General features: G+C 55.7%; 9 protein-coding genes across 9 annotated transcripts; 5 read left to right on the forward strand and 4 right to left on the reverse strand.

Moving 5' to 3' along the window:
* Window positions 1–539: 539 nt before the first annotated feature.
* On the reverse strand, window positions 540–2,506 carry M421DRAFT_420822 (elongation of fatty acids protein 3). The gene is made up of 4 exons (XM_033592610.1): window positions 1,775–2,506; window positions 1,658–1,727; window positions 1,398–1,610; window positions 540–1,344 (listed from the first exon to the last, which is right to left on the reverse strand). Exons 1-4 carry the CDS (start codon window positions 2,180–2,182, stop codon window positions 986–988), a joined length of 1,050 nt encoding a protein of 349 aa, XP_033448525.1. The 5' UTR covers window positions 2,183–2,506; the 3' UTR covers window positions 540–985.
* Window positions 2,507–3,431: 925 nt separating this feature from the next.
* Window positions 3,432–5,665, reverse strand: M421DRAFT_62934 (serine/threonine protein phosphatase 2A; the record flags this gene model as incomplete). The annotated part of the gene is made up of 6 exons (XM_033596021.1): window positions 3,432–3,744; window positions 3,793–3,920; window positions 3,972–4,496; window positions 4,548–5,156; window positions 5,209–5,550; window positions 5,642–5,665. The coding sequence occupies 6 exons, from the start codon at window positions 5,663–5,665 to the stop codon at window positions 3,432–3,434; spliced, it is 1,941 nt and encodes a 646-aa protein (XP_033448526.1).
* A 569-nt stretch (window positions 5,666–6,234) lies between these two features.
* On the forward strand, window positions 6,235–8,665 carry M421DRAFT_420825 (transcription factor tfiiic complex a box associated subunit sfc1). The gene is made up of 5 exons (XM_033592611.1): window positions 6,235–6,584; window positions 6,635–7,001; window positions 7,052–7,129; window positions 7,179–7,287; window positions 7,335–8,665. The coding sequence occupies exons 1-5, from the start codon at window positions 6,420–6,422 to the stop codon at window positions 8,578–8,580; spliced, it is 1,965 nt and encodes a 654-aa protein (XP_033448527.1). The 5' UTR covers window positions 6,235–6,419; the 3' UTR covers window positions 8,581–8,665.
* Window positions 8,666–8,811: 146 nt separating this feature from the next.
* M421DRAFT_420826 (cytochrome c oxidase subunit VI) lies at window positions 8,812–9,845 on the forward strand. The gene is made up of 4 exons (XM_033592612.1): window positions 8,812–9,082; window positions 9,212–9,257; window positions 9,365–9,482; window positions 9,623–9,845. The coding sequence occupies exons 1-4, from the start codon at window positions 8,919–8,921 to the stop codon at window positions 9,739–9,741; spliced, it is 447 nt and encodes a 148-aa protein (XP_033448528.1). The 5' UTR covers window positions 8,812–8,918; the 3' UTR covers window positions 9,742–9,845.
* Window positions 9,846–11,880: 2,035 nt separating this feature from the next.
* M421DRAFT_157629 (uncharacterized protein) lies at window positions 11,881–13,056 on the reverse strand. The gene has a single exon (XM_033587632.1). The coding sequence runs from the start codon at window positions 12,769–12,771 to the stop codon at window positions 12,097–12,099; it is 675 nt and encodes a 224-aa protein (XP_033448529.1). The 5' UTR covers window positions 12,772–13,056; the 3' UTR covers window positions 11,881–12,096.
* Window positions 13,057–14,272: 1,216 nt separating this feature from the next.
* M421DRAFT_5338 (amino acid transporter) lies at window positions 14,273–15,966 on the forward strand (the record flags this gene model as incomplete). The annotated part of the gene is made up of 4 exons (XM_033595109.1): window positions 14,273–14,499; window positions 14,554–14,630; window positions 14,683–14,958; window positions 15,005–15,966. The coding sequence occupies 4 exons, from the start codon at window positions 14,273–14,275 to the stop codon at window positions 15,964–15,966; spliced, it is 1,542 nt and encodes a 513-aa protein (XP_033448530.1).
* Window positions 15,967–16,014: 48 nt separating this feature from the next.
* Window positions 16,015–16,610, forward strand: M421DRAFT_420831 (uncharacterized protein). The gene has a single exon (XM_033592613.1). The coding sequence runs from the start codon at window positions 16,151–16,153 to the stop codon at window positions 16,352–16,354; it is 204 nt and encodes a 67-aa protein (XP_033448531.1). The 5' UTR covers window positions 16,015–16,150; the 3' UTR covers window positions 16,355–16,610.
* Window positions 16,611–18,077: 1,467 nt separating this feature from the next.
* M421DRAFT_420832 (cleavage and polyadenylation specificity factor, 25 kDa subunit) lies at window positions 18,078–19,226 on the reverse strand. The gene is made up of 4 exons (XM_033592614.1): window positions 19,137–19,226; window positions 18,796–19,047; window positions 18,499–18,746; window positions 18,078–18,424 (listed from the first exon to the last, which is right to left on the reverse strand). The coding sequence occupies exons 1-4, from the start codon at window positions 19,175–19,177 to the stop codon at window positions 18,150–18,152; spliced, it is 816 nt and encodes a 271-aa protein (XP_033448532.1). The 5' UTR covers window positions 19,178–19,226; the 3' UTR covers window positions 18,078–18,149.
* Window positions 19,227–19,317: 91 nt separating this feature from the next.
* On the forward strand, window positions 19,318–20,921 carry M421DRAFT_420835 (NAD(P)-binding protein). Its single transcript, XM_033592615.1, has 3 exons — window positions 19,318–19,598; window positions 19,659–20,562; window positions 20,613–20,921. Exons 1-3 carry the CDS (start codon window positions 19,439–19,441, stop codon window positions 20,638–20,640), a joined length of 1,092 nt encoding a protein of 363 aa, XP_033448533.1. The 5' UTR covers window positions 19,318–19,438; the 3' UTR covers window positions 20,641–20,921.
* The last annotated feature ends 255 nt before the right edge of the window (window positions 20,922–21,176 follow it).

Below are 21,176 nucleotides of genomic sequence, written 5' to 3' on the forward strand. Positions count from 1 at the left end.
GCAGACAGCAGCGGGCTTCGCAGTGACCCTGTAGAGTTAGCGCATAGTTCTGATTGGTCAACGGAAGCGCGTGCATGGCGCTTTGCCCTTCTTGTCCGTCAGACCCACTCCGCAGCTTCTCATTGCTTCGTCGCTCTTCGAATGAACTTCGAGATATCTGGAGGCCTTCTAAAGTAGAATGCTTATGGAGCTGATGGTCACGGTAATTACACAGAATACTACTAAAGTCGCGGTACGGCCGACATTTAGCTATGCCTGGGTATGCTTGCCTCAATATCATGCAGTCATCTGGATGCTAGGAGCAAAGGCATCGATGGACCATGCATAGACGATTACTTACGTGTCATATTGCAGGATTAATCGCCTCTGTTGTGCTGTGTGGTTGCGGTGCTAGATACTGCGTGTCAACGTGGCTCTGTCAAGGTTGCAGCAAAATCAATGGCAGATTGTACGTGATTTTTCGCGACTTTCAAGCAGTCAACTAACTCGTTCGAAAATCCATCAACGCCACCACAATATCACTGCATGACCGGGAATCACAAGAACAGTTTGAGAATATGTGGCTAATTATGCATTATACCTCATCACTCTACTGTACATAACACACAGACCAAGGTCCGTACAGCAAACCCATATCAACACCGCCCAGTATGACCGTCGTGACGCCAACAGCTGTAGTCGTACAGGCATGCAACTGAAGTTGCGACTTTTCGTAACAGTGGGTGCCGACGAAGGAGCAACCCCACACCGTAACAATTACAATGAGATACGAAACGGCAGCCGTCCAGACTGCATCGTGCCAATGAATGAAAAAAGAAGCGCGGCTTGTGCAACGTGCAGTGCCGCCATCGCATGCATGCGGCCGCGATATGCTGAGACCGTGGAGGCGCTCGAACACATCTGCAGCTGCCGGCTGTCTTGGGTTGTCTAAGACCGCTCATTTCGGCTTGTTATTCTGCTGTATGGGCTAAAGAGACCGACTCGCTTAGGCCTTGCGGCTCCTGGTAGTGCGGCCGTTGGGTGTTCCGCTGGGCGAAGCACCTGTAGCAACACCGTTAGACGAGAAGACGGGGCGAGAGGTTGAGAGGCGCCTGCGGGCTTCACCAACGGTTGGTACCTTCTCATCCTTCATCTCGATCAACGCGCTGGTGGCCCTGCGGCGGCCCTTAGGCGCCGGCTTCTTGTATGTAGCGAGGTAGAAACCGATGAAGAGGAAGAGGTACGAGGTGATGATGATCATTCCGGAGATGGCAGCGAACTCCTCGCCGGCGCACTTGCCCATGTTGGGCAGCTCGGGTGCATAGGTGCTGGTGAAGTAGGTCCACGATGCGAAGTAGATGAAGCCTGGGAACATTTAGTGACTGGTTTCTGAGAGGAGCTGAGAAGGAGCTGCATACCGAGATCGAGAACGAACTGGGTGATCTGGCCAACTGTGATGTACTTCTTCCACCAAATGCGGATGCCACGCGCGCTCTGGAAGTAGTACCAGTACATGACAACGTGAACAGCCAAGTTCAGGGTGATGACAGGCCAGGAAACGGGGGTGTGGCCAATGAGCTGGGTGTAGCAGAGCATAGCGGTCGCGCCATGGTGGTAAGTGTGGAGGAAGGCTGTCGTCATTAGCTATTGCGCATCCAGAGTTGCCAGACCGTCGTACTCAGGGGCTTCTTCTTGAGGAACAGGAAGCAAGTGTCGATCAGCTCAACGAACTTGGTGAGGTAGTTCAACTACGCAGATTAGCTTTGTCCCTGCAGTTTCTGGTGCTTTCACATACGTAGTACAAAATGACCAGCTTGTCGGTCCAGCCACCTTTGTGATCGCAGATAGCGAAGAAGAGACCGTGACGGGCGACCGTGGGGATCAGCTGCTCAGCGAAGAGCGCCAGGAGTATGCCGCTGATGGCGGTGAGGTAGAAGTTGTGGACCTTGAACAGGAAGTTGAGCTTGAACGGCTCGCGTCCGCGCATCAGCTCACGACCGCCGAAGATGACAATGTAGTATGTGACAAGGAAAGTCGCGCAGGTCTTGAATGTCGAGAGCGGGGTTTCGCCCTGGACGAAGCGGAAGTCCTGCGGCTTGTAGCCAGCAATGGGCTCAAAAGCCTTCTCGAAGATAGGCCAGAGCTTGACACCGAAGGGGCGGTCCAGCGTAGGAACGCCAACCTCAAGCCAGTCGACACCCATTGTGGGTCGTGTGCTGGAATCGATGCCGGTGAACGAGGTCTATGTGCTCCGCGCTGTGTATGCGGAGTGATACGCTGAGGGCTGCTCTTGTAAACAAGCAGGCGCGTGTTGAAGAAGGCAGCGAGTAGAGCCAAAGGAAGGACGAGGAAGTGTGTGAAGAAGACACGAGCACCACGACAGTACAAGAAAGAAGTGGTTCAACGAGGCTTTTGTTGGTCAAGCGCCAATGTTTTTCGCAACCAGCCAAAAGGAGGTCGGAGATTGAACGTCCACACACCTCCGCGCTTTCCGAACGCGCGCCGCTACGCAGGGAGCCGTACAGATTACGACTGGCTGGCTGGCCGAGGCATTTCCTTGTTTCTAATTGGTCATGTGCGGCTCAGTTGCTCTCGTCCTAGCAGACGTGTAGTAATGCTTGCAGGAAGTGCTGACTCAGCGCTGGTGAAGCTGCATGCGGCTGCCACTTCACTTGCATGTCTTCAAGCGCAGCGTCAGAAAATGTCCCAAGGTTTCAGAAGCATGACGTACGTGCCAACAATACACTCTGAACAGCTGCATGTGAAAACTAGACATGTGCACCCCTTCAAACTGCCGTTCTCGCTCGATGAGGAAGTCGCGCTCGGAAACCTTGGCGACCGAGAAGACGCCTGACAGTATGTGGAACGCAACGTCAAATGAAAGTCGTGATTCAATGTCTATTACATTTGGGATTGCATCGCTGTCTGCCTAACTTTTTGAAGCATCTACGAACGCCGGTACCAAGTGAACAACCGTACAAGATCCCGCCCGCTTTGACCAGACGCAACCTCCAGCAGTCGCACCGACACCGACAGGGACCGTGACCGAGATGCCCAAGTCAAGAAGTAGAAGAGTTGAAAAGAAAATAATATATTGCTCGCCATGACGCTAATTCGAGACGACTTTCGTGACAGCCTTGCCAGCTTTTTCGCCAGATTTTGTACGGACGAGAGGCGCCCCTCCGTTGCGCGACGATGTTGTGCTACCGCTAGACGTGCTGTTGCTGCGGGCTCGACCAACCGATGCCCGCCGTCCAGTTGTATGAGCGTGATGGCCGCCATGAGCGACATGATGCCGGCGCTGCAACGAGCAAGCACGAACGTCAGATCCACCTGAACCGAAAATACAAGTCTTGAACAAAACAAAACGGCCTAGACATCTAGGGATAGAATTAAGAGTACATCGATTCGGCCGTAGAAAATGCTCATCCTGAGTTCTAAGGACTTAAGAATCAACGTACCGAAGTCTGACTGCTCTGTCGCTCGTACTCCTTCGGCCGCCTCTCTCGTGCAACTCCGTCGTCCTGCAGCCGTAGGTTCTCCAATCGTCCCTGGCTGAGAGGATCCGAGTCGTGTGGCGGCGCTGTCCCGTTTTGGCGTGCTTCGGCGAGCTGAGCGAGCTTGTCCCAGCGGTCTTGTCGGCTCTGTTTTCTTTGACCTGCGTTGTTCTGGGACTCGGCATAGTCATGTGAGCAGTCATCGAATAGCTGAGGATTGACTTCCATGAACAGCTTCATAGCGTTGTACACCATGCCATGGATGGTCCTGTCACAGTGTCAGTGGCTTCACGCGCAAATCTGGGAGACAGCATACCTATTCCAGTGGCCCTTTGAGTTTTCGTACAACGGTGCGAACATGATTGGTAAAATGACCTCAACATTGTCGCTAACGAGGTTGCAAAAGTACTCGTTGTTCCAGAAGTAGAGCGCGCGTTCAGCGACCTGCACGAAAAGTTAGTCGTGGCCGAAGAGTCTAATCAAGGGCGAACGAACCTGAAAATGAGGACTGGCCACCGATTTTGCCAGTTGGTTGAACAGGGGCTCCTGGACCTTGGCGAATTCGGCCGGGTCCATGACTTCGAAGATGTCTTCCACCTCGTTCAAGAACATGACCTCTTTGGTGCTGTTTACCTTGGGCCAGTAGCGAAGGAGACCCAAAACGACCTCTTCTGTGAGAGCGGCATCCTTCTCGAGGAACTGTACAATACAGTACGCCAGCTGTGGGTGGTACATGCTCAAGCTCTTGACCTTGTGCAGGGGTATCAGCACCCTGGTCAGGAAAAGCTTGTGCTCCTCCTTCAGTGGGAGAGCAAAGCCATTGATGATGGACCCGAGAATCTCAAGCAGTTCTGCGATGCCGTTGAACCTCTCTGTCTCATAAATGAATTGGAAGAAGACGTTGTTGATGGAGCGGCGAATGTATGAGCGGAGGTTGAGGAACTTTCCGTATATGCGGTGGAGCGTGGTTTTCAAGAAGTCGCGCTCTCTCGGGTCTTCAGAGTCGAACAGCTCAAGAAGCTATCACACATTAGCTTGATCTCGTGTATGGACCGTCAAAGCGCCACTCACGTTCAGCACAAAGCTGTGGTCTATATAGGCTTTGGCGATGTTTGTGTTGAAGTCTTGGCTTTCGATGAAGCGGAGGAAGAACTCGTAGACGACCTGGATGTGCGGCCATGCTACTTCCAGCACCGGCTCGTCCTCCTCGGGGTCGAATGCCTCTCCTTGAGGGTTCATTGGCGGAGGGATAGGACGGAACAGGTTCTTTGCGAACATTTGGACGACGAGCGGGTACATCTTCTCTGTGATGACTTGTCGGTTGTTGGCGACGTAGTCGAGCAGTTCGTGCAGCGCCAAGCGCTTGATTTCCTTTGACTTCATGTCTCCGCTCGCGTCGTTGAAGTCGAAGATGATGTTGCACTGGTCGATCTTCTGCACGAACAGCTCCTCTCTCTTGTTCGGTGGTACTTCGTGGAAGCCTGGCAGCTTCTCGAGTTCGCGCTGGCGCTGGTCTGAGATGTCGAATCGGGACGAGTGCTGGCGCTTTGGTGTTCTGATGCCTTCGATATTGTCTTTGGGCGTGGCTTGGAGGCGGTCGAACACGTTCGACTTCTGGCCAGCCTTGGGAGGAGCGAGGTCGCCGGGCATCGTCTCAGCCGTGCCGGGAGGAGGAACATGCTGCAACACCAGGGTCAGTGTGCGCAACGCGTACGAAAGAGGGACGACTTACCGGAGCGCTGGGGCTGATGGTGACGTTGGGCACCAAGGGCTGTCCCATTCTGTGGGGTGTGGCTGCTGGCGCCGCGCCGCCTGTCATGCCTCCAGGCCCACCAAACATTGCGCCGGCTGATGCGCCGGGCGCGCCCTGCTGGCCGGGCTGCAGAGAGCCGCTGCTGGGCTGGGCGTCGGCGGAGGGCACGTTCTTGCGGGCGTCGGCGAGCTGCGTCTGGGACGAGGACGGCGTGACATTGGCGGGCGAGCTCGTGCCCTGCGAGGGCGATGCGGTACCGGAGGTCGAGTCTTTCTTCTTAGATGACTTGTTACCGTCCTTCGCTCTCGAGAGCTGTTCATGCTAACCATGTTAGCTTCTGCGCCCTTGGCCGCGGAGGTGGGGCGCGAGGGGACGCAGGAGACGCAGCAACCAAGTGCAGGTGGGGACTTACAACCCTTTGCCTAAAGCCCTTCATGACTGCTGCGGCCTGCGCGAGGGCAGCTCGTCAAGCGGTGCGGGAGTGGTGCGGCGTCGGAGGTGCGTGCGCAATGGGGAGGCCCGCGAGGCGTCCGGTGTGCAGTCGCAACCCAGGAGCGCCAATGCAGCGGTGCGGGAGAAAGACACGTGATGTACGGGTGATGTCGCAGGCGGAGGTGTGCGTAGGGCTCAGGCCGGCATGGAGAGCGGACGCGTGTCGGGCAGATCGTCGCGGGTGGTGGTCTTCAGGATGGCCCGCGGCCGTCGGCGTCGAAGAGAGCGCGCAGAAGAGGGGGCGAGCTGCTCGTGCACAGGCGACGACACGCTGACGGGCAGTGGAGACGACGACGTCGGGAGGGCAGATGGGCGCGCTACGAGGGGGCCGACAGGATGAATGCGTGTAGAACGTCCAGAGGCCAACTCAGCGGGCTCCAGCGTGATGTTGCGTGGTGGAGCCCCCAGCAGATGCCGTTCGTTCGTACATGTTGTTAGCGCGAAGCACGCTCCCCGCCCAATCTCAAGAGCGGCAGCATCGCCGTCTCGCAACCTCAGACGCTGCGCGCCCATGTCGCCAGTGAGGACCATGCAACGACAGTGCAGCGTTCTGAGGAGCGTGAGACTACTGCTGCACAGCTGCACGCCTTGCTATCGCTGCATGCACAATCGCTCGATCAATCGGTCGCAGCTGTAGACCCTTTTTATCGAGGGGGCAGTTCGCTCGTGGCGCACATATCTTCAAGCTCACGCCCACCATGAACAACAACACCCGTGACATGCGCTCTGCAAGTGCCGGCACTGAGCCTGCGCCGTGGCTGCCCATCCCTTCTCGCGCCATTTCGGCCATCGAGCACCCATGTATCATCAAAAACGTTGACAAGGGCATTACCTCATTGGGCGGGTCAGTCAAACTGAGCAAGGTCAGAGGACGAGCTGCAGGTCCACACTTGGTGGCTAACACGCATTGCAGGGTCTGAGATCCAGGCTGGAGACAGCCACCAACGACGAGGGCGATGACGAGCTGAAGAAGCTGGTTTCTGTGTCACTGCGGCCAAACGACCCTTTTGCCAAGCGTTTGTTGTCAACGCCGGTAACGACCAGCAACCTGCTACTCAAAGTGACTGTACCCAAACGGACTGGCAGAAAGAGAAAGCGTGGCACTGCTGGTCCGTTTCTGGCTGAAGACGAGCTTGAGGGAGCGAGCAATGCCACCAATGCAGGCCGAACGAACAACAACTATGTCGAAGCTGCAGACATCTACCGGGCTTTGCAAGACAATGTATCCAAGTACAAGTTTGTATTCGCTGGGATCGTCGAGGAAACACATCGTTTTCGAGGTAAGCAGTTGAGGGGGTCTGGACCGGGGAACAGCTACTGACTCGATAAGCCATGCCGGACTTGCAGTACGCTGCGTCTCAGAACGATGTAATGGTGGGTCTCCGAGACCATGTCTTGTCCGCACGCTGTGAGTGAAGCCCGAGCCTTGAGCCCGACTTTGATTAATCTTGACGAAGATGCCGACTTGCAGAAGTATAACATCAACACGGCCGCTGGTGCAGATCTGACAAAGAGCGTTGGTCCCTCAGCAGAATTTCTGCAGATGCCCATCGCATTCAACTACAAGTAAGGCAGTGCCACCCGTCATTGAGCCCTTACTAATTGCGTCAAAGGTTCCAGCAAAATGCTTACGTCAAGTACACTGATCAAGGCGAGATCAATCTGCAGAAGCGCTTCCAGTATAACAGCTACATCATTCTTCGGCCTACCGACGATGCTGTCCCGACTCAGCCAAAACCAACCCTGCAGCCAGAGTTGTCTCTGACACCATATCTACAGACTCTGGTGGCGCAGATTAGAGAACTGCTGAAGGAGAGACCTATCATCACACGGCACATGCTCTACAACAAGCTCGGCTGGGACAAGCGTACACGACTACGACAGGCTGCAGTGTACTGTGGGTACTTCTTCGAGAGCGGCCCGTGGCGAGAAGCACTCATCGCTTGGGGGGTGGATCCGCGTACAGATCCTCAGTACCGAAAGTACCAGACTGTGTCCTTCATGTCATACAAGAAACGAGGGACTGCTAGGCATCACGACGCTTTCGACAAGCACGTTCAAGAGCTGAGCCGCATGACTGCGGAGCAGCTCGAGCATCAGCACACGTTCGACGGTATTCACGCCTCGGATACTGGTAACACGTTTCAGTTCTGCGATATCACTGACCCTTTGCTCGCCAAGATTCTAGCGACAGAGAACATTCGAACAACGTGCGCTCCAACCTTCCAGGGATGGTACCATGTAGGTACATGGGCCAAAGTGACGGTCATCTTGAAAGACAAGATGAACACAATCATAAGCGGCGAAGCACCGAATAACACGTTGTACGACCGCGTCTGTCAATGGCCAGAGATCTGGGACGATAAAGAAGTCTTCGCTGCCTATCGAGACGAAGTCAACGACCGTGAGATACACGAAGCAAAGCGGCGAGAACACGAGATCATGCATAATGTCCGTGTCGCTGCAAGAAACCCTCGATACGCGTTCGAGCACATGGAGAGGAAGGATGTTTCAGCGAGCAATGTGAGCGAAGGTGCCGGAGCAGAGCTCGCTGAGGAAGCGGAGATCCCTGAGGACTTGACGGAGTACCCAGACGATCCAGACATGGCAGAGGCGACTTCCAATGAGGTTGTTGCGACTGTTGAGAGCAGCGGGGATGACGAGGATGACGAGGACGACGAGGATGACGAGGATGACGACGAGGATGAGGGAGAAGAAGACGACGATATAGAAGACGAGCCGGCTGGGGACGCAGATGGTGTGTGGGAAGAGGATGACGGTGACGACAATGCTGCTGTCATGTCCGCACGAGCAGTGTCAGAGGGCCCGACGCCGTTTGGAGGCTTGTACAATATCTAGCGCTCTGAGCAAAAGTCAGGCTTCACAGTGTTCGAAGGCCAGAATGAGCTCTCAAACGAGCTGGAGTTTTACCGTCCAATTTGCAGAAATAGCAAAAGTCCAAATTCAAGATGTCCTTTGATATGATGATGGCAAGATTGGTGGTTGCTTGCGTCTGACGCTTTGGCCGGTTTGCCAAGAATCAGGCCATGGCCGGCAGGTGTGAAATCTGGAGATAGACTTGACGCATCAGCAGAACGACCTCCGACCCACCACCGACCACATCACCGTACGGCTACGCCCCCCAATTCCTCCTACACGCATTTTTCGAGCCCGGCTCAGGCTAATTGAGACACAAGATGTCCTTCGTTCGCGCATCCTCGAAGATCAGCCGTGCGGCCGTTCGTGCCCCGGTCTACCGCCCGACCCCCGTCGCCTGGAACGCCCAGCGCGCCTTCTCCCAGTCCGCCGTCAGGTGCAGCGACGCGCACGCTGAGGAGACGTTCGAGGAGTTCACCGCCAGGTATGACGCATCCGTGGAGGGGCTGCGCGCTCGGACAGGGGAGGGAGCTGTCCGGGCACAGACGGCAGCCATTGAGCTCCAGGGAGCTTGCGAGAAGCTGTATCGCTGACGGGTGTGTCTTCGGAACAGGTACGAGAAGGAGTTTGAGAAGGTCAACGATGTTTTCGAGCTTCAGGTATGTCTGCCAAGCACAACATCACGGCCCCCACCGGCATCACCCGAGCCGCTCGGGTGCGCTCGTTGGGAGCCCTACGCAAGGGCAGAGACCTGACAATTGCGCAGCGAAACCTGAACAACTGCTTCGCCTACGATCTCGTCCCCTCGCCCTCCGTCATCACCGCCGCTCTCCGCGCTGCCAGGCGTGTCAACGACTTCCCCTCGGCCGTCCGAGTTTTCGAGGGTACGTGAACCGTCCCATACGTGTCCGTCTAGCGCTGGAGCCTTTCACGCGGTCCCGCGAATGCGCATACACCAAATGGCGTGATCAGTGGATTCGCGAACGCCCATTCAGCCGCGTTTGATTACTAACAAACTCGATAGGTGTCAAGTTCAAGGTTGAGAACAAGAACCAGTACGAAGAGTACCTCCAGGAGCTCGAGCCTATCCGCGAGGAACTCGGCATCCCCCTCAAGGAGGCCATGTACCCCGATGAGAAGTAGAGAGTCACACTCCCATGTCCGCAATACCTGAACTCTCCCGCCGACCCAATATCTCAACGAGCCTGCAAGCGCCCTCATGTAAATGCCAATATGATCGATTTCCTATCTAGACGGACAGAACGGGAGGGCAGGATGCTGTATCACTATGTGATGTTTTCCTTATCGCGAATTGGACTAAAGCTCGCTTGGAGCGTAGAGTAGAGGCAGGCGAGCTGAGCGGTATCTCGCTGCAGTAACTGTACAGATTTTCTTGATTCAAAGCTCTCGCCAACATACGAGTGATGCACTGTCTCGACGCCAGGATTGACTGCGACAGCTTTGCAAGAACGTCCTGATCTCAAAGGCTCTACAAGCAAGCAGACTCCAACGATCGAAGAGTCGGACATCGAACGCCTCAAACGAAGTCAGCTGGCAACTTTATTTGGGATGTAGGGCCTCCAGCAGACGCTCAGTGACAGCGACGTTCACCGGGATTATTAACTGACCAACCGCCATCACACTAGCAGTACGCAGTTTTACCTTCAGCCAGACTCGCCCTGCAACGCTTCAAGGCTTGGAAAAAGATGTCGCCCAATCCACTAACCATCTTTTCAACAGCTCAACTCGTCCTCGTACCATGCGATCCCTCAACGTCCTTTGACTACGTTATCGTGGGCGGTGGACCCGCCGGTCTCGTCCCAGCCGAACGCCTCTCCGCAACCCCACCAACGACCGTCGCAGCCAGCGAAGCTGGAGTCTTGGCGTTCATCAATCAAGGCGAGTTTCAACGGAGTTCGCACCCGGTGAGCAGGTGTGCGATGCAGAATAAGGAGGCGCAGCGTTGTGGATCGAGACGGGGAATATGAGGGTGGGGATGTAAACGCACCGCCTTCTGCATACCTGTCGCAATGAGAAATGGCGTTCGCGCCTGCATTATGTGGCTAGGCTGAAACTCAGCGCTGAGCTTCCAGAAGCCGTCTACGTGCGAAGGCGCAACACGTTCTATTCCACTCATGAAATGAACCGGAAGCCACGGGTGCCGACCGAGACCAGCGTCAAGCTTTCTATCTACTCTGATAGGTTCTCGGGCTCGCATGAACCATGGCAGCAACTGGCATCGATCGATAGCTGCACGCACCCTTGCGCTTCCCTACATCGATCAGATTGCTCCAGCTATGACCCAGCCACCATTGGTATGATCGTGGCGACCCAGTATCTGCGATGCCGCATCACCGAATGCGAGAACCTTGTGAACATACGCTATGAAGCCCCGTCTTATGCATAGGGTGAGGCCGAACCTAAAGGCGTCATACTCGTCTACGATGCGACCACATATGTCGAGCAGCATATTGCCATCAGACGGGACTTGTAAGATTGTTTGCGCACGTCTGCTACTCCTCACATCCTCTGGATTGATGCGCTGTGTATCAACCAGGAGGACCTCGAGGAAAAGATGCATCAAGTGGCACGTATGGGACGAATCTGTCGTCAGGCAGCTGACGTAGATGTCTGGTTGGGTGAAGATACTGCGCTTATGCTGTTTAGCACCCGATTCCTCCAAGCGACCATTTCTGTGAGCATGGGTTGTTCCATAGACGGGTTCCACCGAGTCAACGACATTCGTGCTTGAATAGACTCCTGCCCATTGGACCTGGGCGGGCAAAAGCCTTTTCACGCAAATTGTTTGTGCGCTTAAGAGACTTAGGTCCTGATGTCCGAGTTGCCTGACGTGGACACAGTCGAAGATGTTAGTGCCATGCTGGTGCGGACGATGCAATGTAGGCTCAGGCGGTCTGGCGACTTCGGCTACAATAGATAGTACAGTGCCCTTGAGATCCCAACAGAACTCGCCTGCGCAGCCAAAATTGAGGAGTGTGCAGTCGTGCACTTTGTCAACCAGTATAGAGCGGAGTTTTAAAAGGCGCTAAGCGAATTGCTGAGCGGGACGTATCTGCAATGGGAAGAAGATGAGGATGACGAGACGATACCTGAGGATCTTGGCTATTGAGACTGAGACCGTGCAAGATCAGGCCGACCGGGGCTTGGTGTATCTCATACCTCAGTAGTACCTAAAACCTGAGACCGTTCCAGCTCCGCGGTAGCAGTACTACGATTCTCAGAAGATCGCCTGACCCCTGTTCAGTTGCTGCAAAAATCCAGGCTGTGTTGAATAATCAGAGGTATCGAGTTGCAATGCCAACCATGTTCCAGAATACGTAGGTCGAGTCACGCAGTATGGAGGGTCAGAGTATCGGCACCACGGAGGTAGATTAGATGCGCGAGTGAAGTATGCAATAGTAGGGATAACGCAAACGTCGACCCAACCCACCATCGTCTCGTCAATATGAATGCGATGACGAGGTACCAACCTCTCACTCAGTTCCAGTACTCAGCACCCAGCTCCCCGCCAAGTCCCACATCGTCACCCTCCATGACGATCCTCCTCACCACAACACCGACAACATCGAGCTTGCTATTCGTAGGCCTGACATCAAGTCCGGAGTCCCTCCTCTTCCCGCTTTTGTCTTCGCCGCCAATCTCCCGCACAACTTCCCACGAGTTCAAGCCCGTGTCAACAAGCCTCGCACGCTTGTAGCTCGCGTTGCTTACAGCTCGAACAGCAACAACGAATCCGGCTTCGTCCTGCTCACGGATCCACTTCCTCGCCGCATCATCCTCGGCCCAGATCTTCTTCAGGCTGCTCTCGGGGTCCTTCAGTAGCCTTACCGTCTGCTCCTCGGCCTCGATGGTGCCAGCCTCCTGGCCGGGAGCAAGGGCTTTCTCAACAAGATGCGTGCCGCCGAACGACTCGAGGAAGTTGCCCGTGTTTGAGTCGAAGAAGATGACGTCTTTGTACCAGCGCGTGCCGATGTCGTCGTAGTCTCGGTCGTGCAGGTTGGAGGGTGTCAGCTTGGAGCTGCGTGAGACAAGTTGGCCGCAGGGAAGAGCGTCGGTGGAGAGAGGCTGAGGAAGGATGGCGAGCTCGGGGATGATGCTGGGAGAGAGAGGCTCGCTGAGGTGGGAGGGGCGGCGGGAGTATTTTGCGGCCATGATGGTGTCTGGTGTAACAAGCTTGATGCTCCGGGTGGCCAATGATACACAAGGCTTCAATTGAGCTGTAGAGAGACGATGGAGGTCAACGAACACTGTTTGAAGCTGAAGATGAGGTCGTTGAAGCTGAAGATGAGGTCTTTGAAGCTTATCGCTGCTATTTGGTAGCTGTGCTAAGCTGAGGGGAAGCTCTCGTGAGGGGTTGCAACAAGCTCTTTATGTGACTTCATTTGTACCTCTGAGCTGCGAGACCCCGCCCGACGCCGCCATGTCGGTGCAAATCTCTCAGATCACGCTCATATCGCGTCTTCTTCTGGAATCTCGGAGTGTGAGGCGACACGCATTGGCTATTGCATCGAGATGAAGAACAGTGGTGACGGAAGAGTCGTGTATTGCGTGAGGTTGGCGATGGCGGTACCTAAGTACATTCGCTAAAGTCCGGTGGGTCTGACGCTCGTTCCTGAGCTCACACGAGCTCCTGCTCTGCGGCGAACCTGTTCAGCTTTCTGATTGTCCGCCGGTAACTGTACTGACGCGTTGTTGTAAGCTGCCTCCTATATTCCTAAATTCATGTACTTGTGTAGGCATTGGCGGCAGCGTCCTCCCCTCCTTTTGAACGCCCCTAAGCGCTGGCCCGCACATTTGACGCATCGACAATGCCTTCATGCAGCGCGAATTGCTCGAGATTACTTTGTCAGGTCATCCAGGCAATATCAGCCTCGACATTGCGCAGGATCGCTAAGATTGAAGGTTGAATTGGCCAATCGGTGAGATCCGGAAATTGTGTATCTGTTCCGTCCCAACTTCCGAACTACAAATCGGCCTCCATCTCCTTATCTGCCGCGTGTCGCGCACCATCCGCGCCGTCCCTCGTTCACACAGTATTAGACCGGCTTGGGGCATCCTCCGCTCTTATCAGTTTGCCATCAGGTCAAATACCAGAGATAGTCTACGCGCGGAACCTGATGGAGGCTGCATTTGCATCTGCACTTGAGCCTCGACGTTGCTTGGAACTACACGCGAACATCGTTCAGGCAGGAACCACATATTCTCTCGAGGATCACCGATGAACCGGTGATTGCTGTATCCGCGAGCTTCCGAAACAACCTTGACGATGCCAAGATCATTGTTGACATTCTCACCGAGACCGAACACTGCTAACCTACAGCATACCAAGTGTCCAGCGGTATTGGCAAAGCGGCCTTTCTGGATCGTGGAGATGCACACTAACCCCCGCATTTCGCTCGGTTCCCTGTCAATCCAGCGAACGAGCAGGCAGACCCAGCCTGGGAAACCAGTTACCGCAGCCCCGGAATCTTTCCGCCCTGCCTCGTTTTGGCATATCACTATCTACCACCATGCACCGTACTCTTCCAAGATAGGTGACTTGAACGTAGACCTTATCTTTCATCAAGTATTGCCAGCTTTTGTATAAGTTCTTGGCTTTTCACCCAGAAACATGACAGAGATCCACCCAAAAACGAATTGCGAACACATCGACATGGCAGAGTCAGTGATAGACCACGATGTCAAGCACTTCGCCCCAACCGCAGACGACGACGACGATCGGCTGGCACAACTCGGACACGTCCAGGAACTGCAGAGAAACTATTCACTATGGTCACTAGGCAGCCTGAGTCTTTGTTTGATGGGAACGTGGGAAGCGCTGTCAACAGTCATCGCTACTGCGTTGACGACAGGCGGTGCCCCTTGTCTGTTCTTCAATCTGTGAGCCATGTTCCCGCAAACAGTGCTTGGTTCGACGTTATCTGACACGACCAGGCTCATGTCAGTCATCTGCACAATCGCAATTGCTTGCTCGCTGGGCGAGATTGCGTCCATCTTCCCAACTGCAGGAGGTATGTCTCGCACTTCAAGGCTACGCTTCAACGCCGGCTGACGATCCGATAGGACAGTACCACTGGGTGGCTGCGCTCGCTCCATCTTCATCCCGAGCCACAGCGTCATGGCTCACTGGATGGATCAACGTTGGAGGACAGATTGTTCTGACGGCATCCGCTGCCTTTGCGTCTGGGCTCCAATTCCAGGCACTGATCATCCTGAACGATGACAGCTACGTACCGAAAAGGTGGCAGGGGCTGCTGTTCTACTGGGCGATCCTCCTCTATGCCGCGGCCATGAACATCTGGGGGGCGAAGATGCTTCCCACTGCCAATCTGGTATCCGGTGAGCAACGCTGCCTCGCTCGCATCCATACCCGCTAACCGATTAGGTGTACTGCACATCTCCGGCTTCCTCGCCATCCTGGTGACTCTCGGCGTCATGGCACCGAAGAACACGGCGTCGTTTGTCTTCACCGAAGTCTCCAACTCAAGCGGCTGGTCCAACGACGGCGTCTCCTGGCTCGTCGGTCTTTTGTCGTCCGTCTACCCCCTCCTCGGATACGACGCGGCATGTCATCTCGCGGAAGAAATGCCCAACGCGACGCGCAACGTGCCCATGGCGATGGTGGGCTCCGTCACAGTCAACGGCATCCTGGGCCTGGGCTACTGCATCATGATCCTATTCGCGACGGGGAAGCTGGACGTGCTGCTCGCGACGCCGACGGGCTTTCCCTTTATGCAGATCTTCCTGGACGCGACGCAATCAGCCGCGGGCGCAACGGTGATGAGCCTGATCATCACGCTGATCGCCGCCGCCGCCACCGTTGCAGGCGTGACATCGACATCCCGCACGGTCTGGGCGTTTGCGCGCGATAAAGCCGTTCCATTCGACCGCTACTTTGCACACGTCAATCCCGCATCGCACATTCCCGTGCGCGCCGTGGTGCTCATTACGATTCTGCAGATGCTGCTGGGCTTCATCTACCTGGGCAACTCGACGGCGTTCAACGCCATCCTGTCCATGGCGATTCTGGGCTTGTACACATCCTACCTGATTCCGATTGTGTACTTTATGGTGTACGGACGGCCGCGGCTGGCGAAGCACGAGTTTGGGTTCTTCAAGATGCCCAAGGCGTTGGGGTTGGGGTTGAACATCCTGTCGTGCGCGTGGCTCGTGCTGTGTATTGTGTTTTCGACGTTTCCGACGTTTATGCCTGTGACGGCGCAGAATATGAATTACTCGACCGTGGTCATGGTCGGGTGGGTGGTGCTGGGCGGGGTGTATTATGTGGTGCGTGGACGCAATAAGTTTGAGATTCCGGTTGTGGACCGTGAGGCGAGGGGGTTTTGATATTTTGACATTTTGATATTTTGATATTTTGATAACGTAATCGGCCATTGAGTCGGCCAGGCAATTGAGCCGGCCACCTTATGCAGCCACCCACCTTAACACGCAGATAACTCAACACCACAACGTCGTGCTGTGGCTCACAGTACGTCAAATTAATCCACTCTGTCTACAGTATCTTGCTTACATGTGCGCTTATTGTGCCCAGCCTGACCACACCTCCCACAGCGTTGAGAACCCTCTCTACTACCACCTATTCGCACCCTCTCCTCACGCCTCTCTGCCTCTGCCTGCACCACCACCTCTCGTGCAGCTATTATTTCCTCTGCCTCTTGCTGTGATAGGGTTCCTCTATACTAGATCTGCTTCCTTTTACGTGCTTTACACTTAGAAGCAGCTTTATTTGCTGCTTAAAGCTTAACCATCTCAGCCGCCATAAGCACCTAGGAATGCACCATCATATTAGCTCCCTTTTTGAACTGCTGCACCATCTTAATAATTAAAGCTGGAGATAAACTGTGGTGCTGCCTAATCTGGTCAGATATTAGCGTTGATTGAGCTAATATTTCAGCAGCGTTGCTTGGTGTTCTAGGTTGCTAGGTAGTAGGCCCTGGTAAAGGTGGTGTTGGCGTACAAGGCTTCACTTCAAGCTTTAATAGCACCACCTCTAGGTTGTCTGGAACCAAGCCTGTTGCTTAGAAGCTTAATTAGATATTATTAGATAAAAACGCCTTATTAAACACCTAATTAAAGGCAGCTAAGAATACTTTCTTGTTAATGTGAGTGACGTGGCTGTTTGCTAAGACATTGATTTCTGTCTTATATGCTCGTTTTAATAGGGCAAAACAGCCCACATCAAGTGGCTGTAGGATATAGGAGGTGTGAGGAGGCATACAGAGAGTAATAATTTTGTTCTCCTCACACAGATCCTGGAAGGCAAGCGACTTGTGGCTCTCATGGCCATCAATAATCAGCAGCTGGTGGCTACCCACTGTCCGGGCTGTTGTATGCTGGATGAAGTGCTTCAGCCACTCTAGGCCCAGTTCATTTGTTGTCCAGCCATTCTTGCTGACACCAATACGCCAATCCTTTAGGTTGTGATACTAGGCTTAGTTGTGGTTCTTTGCTTTGAAGATGATAAAGGGCAGGATAACCCACCCTATGGCATTAATTGTGGCAATTAACGTCGCCTATTTACAGTTGCTAGGCTAGACTCTAAGTGGCTTAAGACGCCTCTTAGACGCTGTCACCACCTTGACAGACCCTCTAACACCTATCTAGAAGCTAGTCTTGTTAAAGTTGTAGGTATCTTAGTCCTGGATACTATATTTAGCTTTGACGTTGCGCACAAGGTTGAACTAGGGGCTGATGATAGCTAGATCACTGCACAAGACTCTCTAGTGATCGCGCTGTCTAGTTACCTAAGACTTGATCTCAGGCTTCCAGTTTACAAGGTGCCTGGCCCATTTTTCTCTAACCTTACTACCACTATGGGCAGCTAGCAGTTGATTGGCCATTTCACGTACGTAGCTTAGCGTAGGGGCAAAGCCTTGCGCGTCAAGCTTCCTTATGTATTGTATAACCACCTCCTCTTCAGGCTTAGTAAGCCTTGATCTGCCGTGGTGGGAATCGCGTTGTGAGGTGGTTTTAGCGCGTTAGTCTTGGAGGGTTGATTGAGGAACGTTATAGATAGCAGCAGCGCGCTATTGGCTTATTGACGCGTTGGATTTCATAGCTTAGATAGCAAGGATTATCCTATCCTCACGAGGAAGTAATCTAAGATTAGGTTGTTGAGACATTAGATGAGAGGTGGAATGAGGTGTGATCTTGGCAAAGGTGGCCGGCTCAATTGCCTGGCCGACTCAATGGCCGATTACGTTATTACATTACATTCATGACATGCAGTCACTCACATTCATTACACGCAGCCACTCACATTCATTACACGCAGCCACTCACATTCATTACACGCAGTCACTCACACTCATGACATGCAGTCACTCACATTCATGACATGCAGTCACTCACACTCATGACATGCAGTCACTCACATTCATGACATGCAGCCACTCACACTCATGACATGCAGTCACTCACACTCATGACATGCAGCCACTCACATTCATACCTGTACATTCAATCCATTCATAATACATACATGACCAGACCATGCACTAGACGAGTCCCTACGAAACAGTCACATCACTCGCCTCATCGCCATTGTGCTGCATATTCACATCCTCACCTCCAGCCAGGACCCTCGTCCTCAGCTCAACCTCGGGCGGCCCTTGGCCCGGGGTGGTGGCGGCGACGTTGCCGTGCTCGTCGACAAACTCAAAGTTGTAGCGCGACAGCAGGTGGGGGATGGCGGAGAGCTGGGGCCCGTAGCGGGCGGTGTTGTCGTAGAGCTCAAAGAGGGGCACGGCGAGGAGCTTCATGTTCTTGGGCACGCTGAGGACCTCTGCGGGTGTGTGTTAGCCATGGCAATGCAACCAAAATGCAATGGTGGTGACGGAGAGACTTCTCCAGACGTACTGCTGCGCGGCAGCTGGATAAAGTACAGCTTCTTGCACTCCTTGGGGCGGGTGACGTGGGCCGGGATGAAGGGGTACATGAAGGTCTCAAAGTTGGGCCGCCACCACTGGGCCAGGGTGTCGCCGACCTGCCACTCGTCGTTGACGCCCTCGCCGGTGAACTGCGTGCCAACAGGCGCCAGGCGCTCGTTGAGGCGGGCCTTGAAGCCCTCGATCTCGTCGTCGTCGGCGCGCAGGTAGTCGCCGGGGCTGCGGGGGTCAGCGGCGGGGTGGGGGTGCAGTCGCACAGAAGACGCACAGCTTGAAGAAGGCATTGGCAATCTGCAGCATCAGAATGTGCGGGTGGTTGTGCTCGTGGCACACCAGGATGGCCTCCGAGGTGCGCCGCATGCCGTGGGCGGCGTAGTGCTCCTCGAGGCGCTTCAGGCGCGCCAGCACCGACGGGTCCTCCTCGGGCTGGCCATCCTTGGTGCCGAACGTGTAGTTGCTGAGCGGGTACAGCCGGATCGTCTGGGGCTGGTTCGCGTTGAAGTCGCGGGGCAGGATCGGGCTGGAGCTGTCAGCGGGCGAGCGACAATCGCGAGGGACAATCTGGCGGCGCGCGAGACGAGAGGCAGAGGGCAAGAGGGGCGGCCGTACGGGTACGAGCTCTGGGACGCGTTCTGCGTTATCGTCGACATGGCGCGGGCGGGCGTGGGAGAGAGACGCCGGCCGCAGTCGCGACAGTCGGCGGCCGCAGTCGCGTTGCTGGCGCGGCGACAGGGATCTCCTCGCCGACGCGCCAGACACCGACGCGCCAGACCCCGACATTTGATTGACCCCGACATTTGACTGACCCCGACATTTGACTGACCCCGACATTTGATTGACCCCGACATCTGATTGACTCCGACATCTGATCGACCACGGCCGAGCTGACATCCGATCGACGGACGCCCACCATGGCCGGACTGACGCCCACCATGGCCGACCCGACGTCGACCCGACTCCCTCCCATCCTCGTCTTCGACGCCGTTGCAGGCGAGTACCGCGACCCGAGCGACGCGGCCGACACCACCGCCAGGGCAGATGCTCCGACACGCACCGTCTTGGTTACGGGAGGTACCCAGCCCAAGCAGCCCACGCCACACCCGCCGCGCAGTCGCTGACGGCCGCACACAGCCAGCGGCCTGCTCGGACGCCAGGTGCAGCGCCAGTTCGCCCGCAGCGGGTGGAAGGCCATCGGCACCGGCCTGACGCGCACCAGCCCGCCCGACATTGTGGCGCTCAACATTCTCAACCGCAAGCACATTGACGCCCTCCTCGATGACGTGAAGCCCGACGTCGTCGTGCACTGCGCCGCCAACCGCTTCCCGGACTCGTGCTCGGCCAACCCCGCCGCCGCACACAGCCTCAATGTGCAGGCCAGCCGCGCGCTCGCCGAAGCCGCCGTCGCCCGCGGCATGTTCCTGCTCTACGTCTCCACCGACTACGTCTTCCCCGGCCGCCGCGGCGAGGCGCCGTACCAGCCGGCCTCCGTGCCCGACCCGCCCAACGTCTACGGCCGCACCAAGCTCGAGGGCGAGCGGGCGGTCCTCGACGTGGCCGCATCCGCACCCGCGGCCAACGCCGCCGTCGTGCTGCGCGTCCCCGTGCTGTACGGCTCCTGCGACGAGCCGCGCGAGAGCGCCGTCAACGTGCTCATGTCGCAGCTGTGGGCCGCCCAGAAGCTCGACGCCCCGGCGCCCGCCGTCGCCGTCGACGACTGGGCGCTGCGCTTCCCAACCAACACCGACGACGTGGGCCGCGTGTGCCGCGACATTGCAGACCTGTACCGCAGCCCCGACAACGCCGCGACCGACCTGCCCCCCATCCTGCACTTCTCGAGCGAGGACCGCATGACCAAGTGGCAGATGGTACAGACGTTCGCCGACATCACGGGCTTGCCGCTTGACAAGCTCGCCCCGTCAAGGCCGGACGATGAGCCGGGCCAGGATACCACCAGGCCGTACGATTGCCATCTTGACACCTCGGCGCTCAGGGAGCTGGGTGTCAATGTCAGCACCGTGGGGTTCAGGGACTGGTGGTGAGCGTCTCGGTCTGTTCTTGTTGCTGCCAATGCTGATGATGAATCAGGAGCAAGGAGCTGGGTGCTTTCAGATAGACGCCAGGGACCTCTCGCTGTGGGATATCATCGCTGCCAACCACGCCAGCTGGGAGCATGATTAGGGATGGACTGCGCCGGTCACGGGACCTGGCTCGCCGAGAAGCCGCACTCGACGCGCATGCTCTGGTGAATCCGGCCGTGACACTGACGAAACGGGAAGGCGCGGTTGCGGGGCTACCGCTTTAGCGCATCGCGCTTGCGGGCGCGGCTGCTCCCTTCCGCCGCCGTCAACACAATGCCGTAGGTGATTAATGAAGTCGACATGCCATCTGTCCGAGCACTCGCCACTCGATCCCCCATCTCAACGTCCGCGTCTGCGACCGTGTGTCGCCGCTCCGGCGCTCCTACAACGGCCTCGGCTGAGGCTCTGGTAGGAAAAACAAACGTTCAATGCACTGTACCTATGTAGTTGTTCCCCGGCACTGCAAGGCTGCGAGGCTGCGAGGCTGCGAGACTGCAAGACTGCAAGACTGCAAGACTGCAAGACTGCAAGACTGCAAGACTGCAAGACTGCAAGACTGCAAGACTGCAAG

The sequence above is a fragment of the Didymella exigua genome (genome assembly GCF_010094145.1).
Source record: "Didymella exigua CBS 183.55 unplaced genomic scaffold M421scaffold_14, whole genome shotgun sequence".
NCBI classification, from domain to species: Eukaryota; Fungi; Ascomycota; class Dothideomycetes; order Pleosporales; family Didymellaceae; genus Didymella; species Didymella exigua.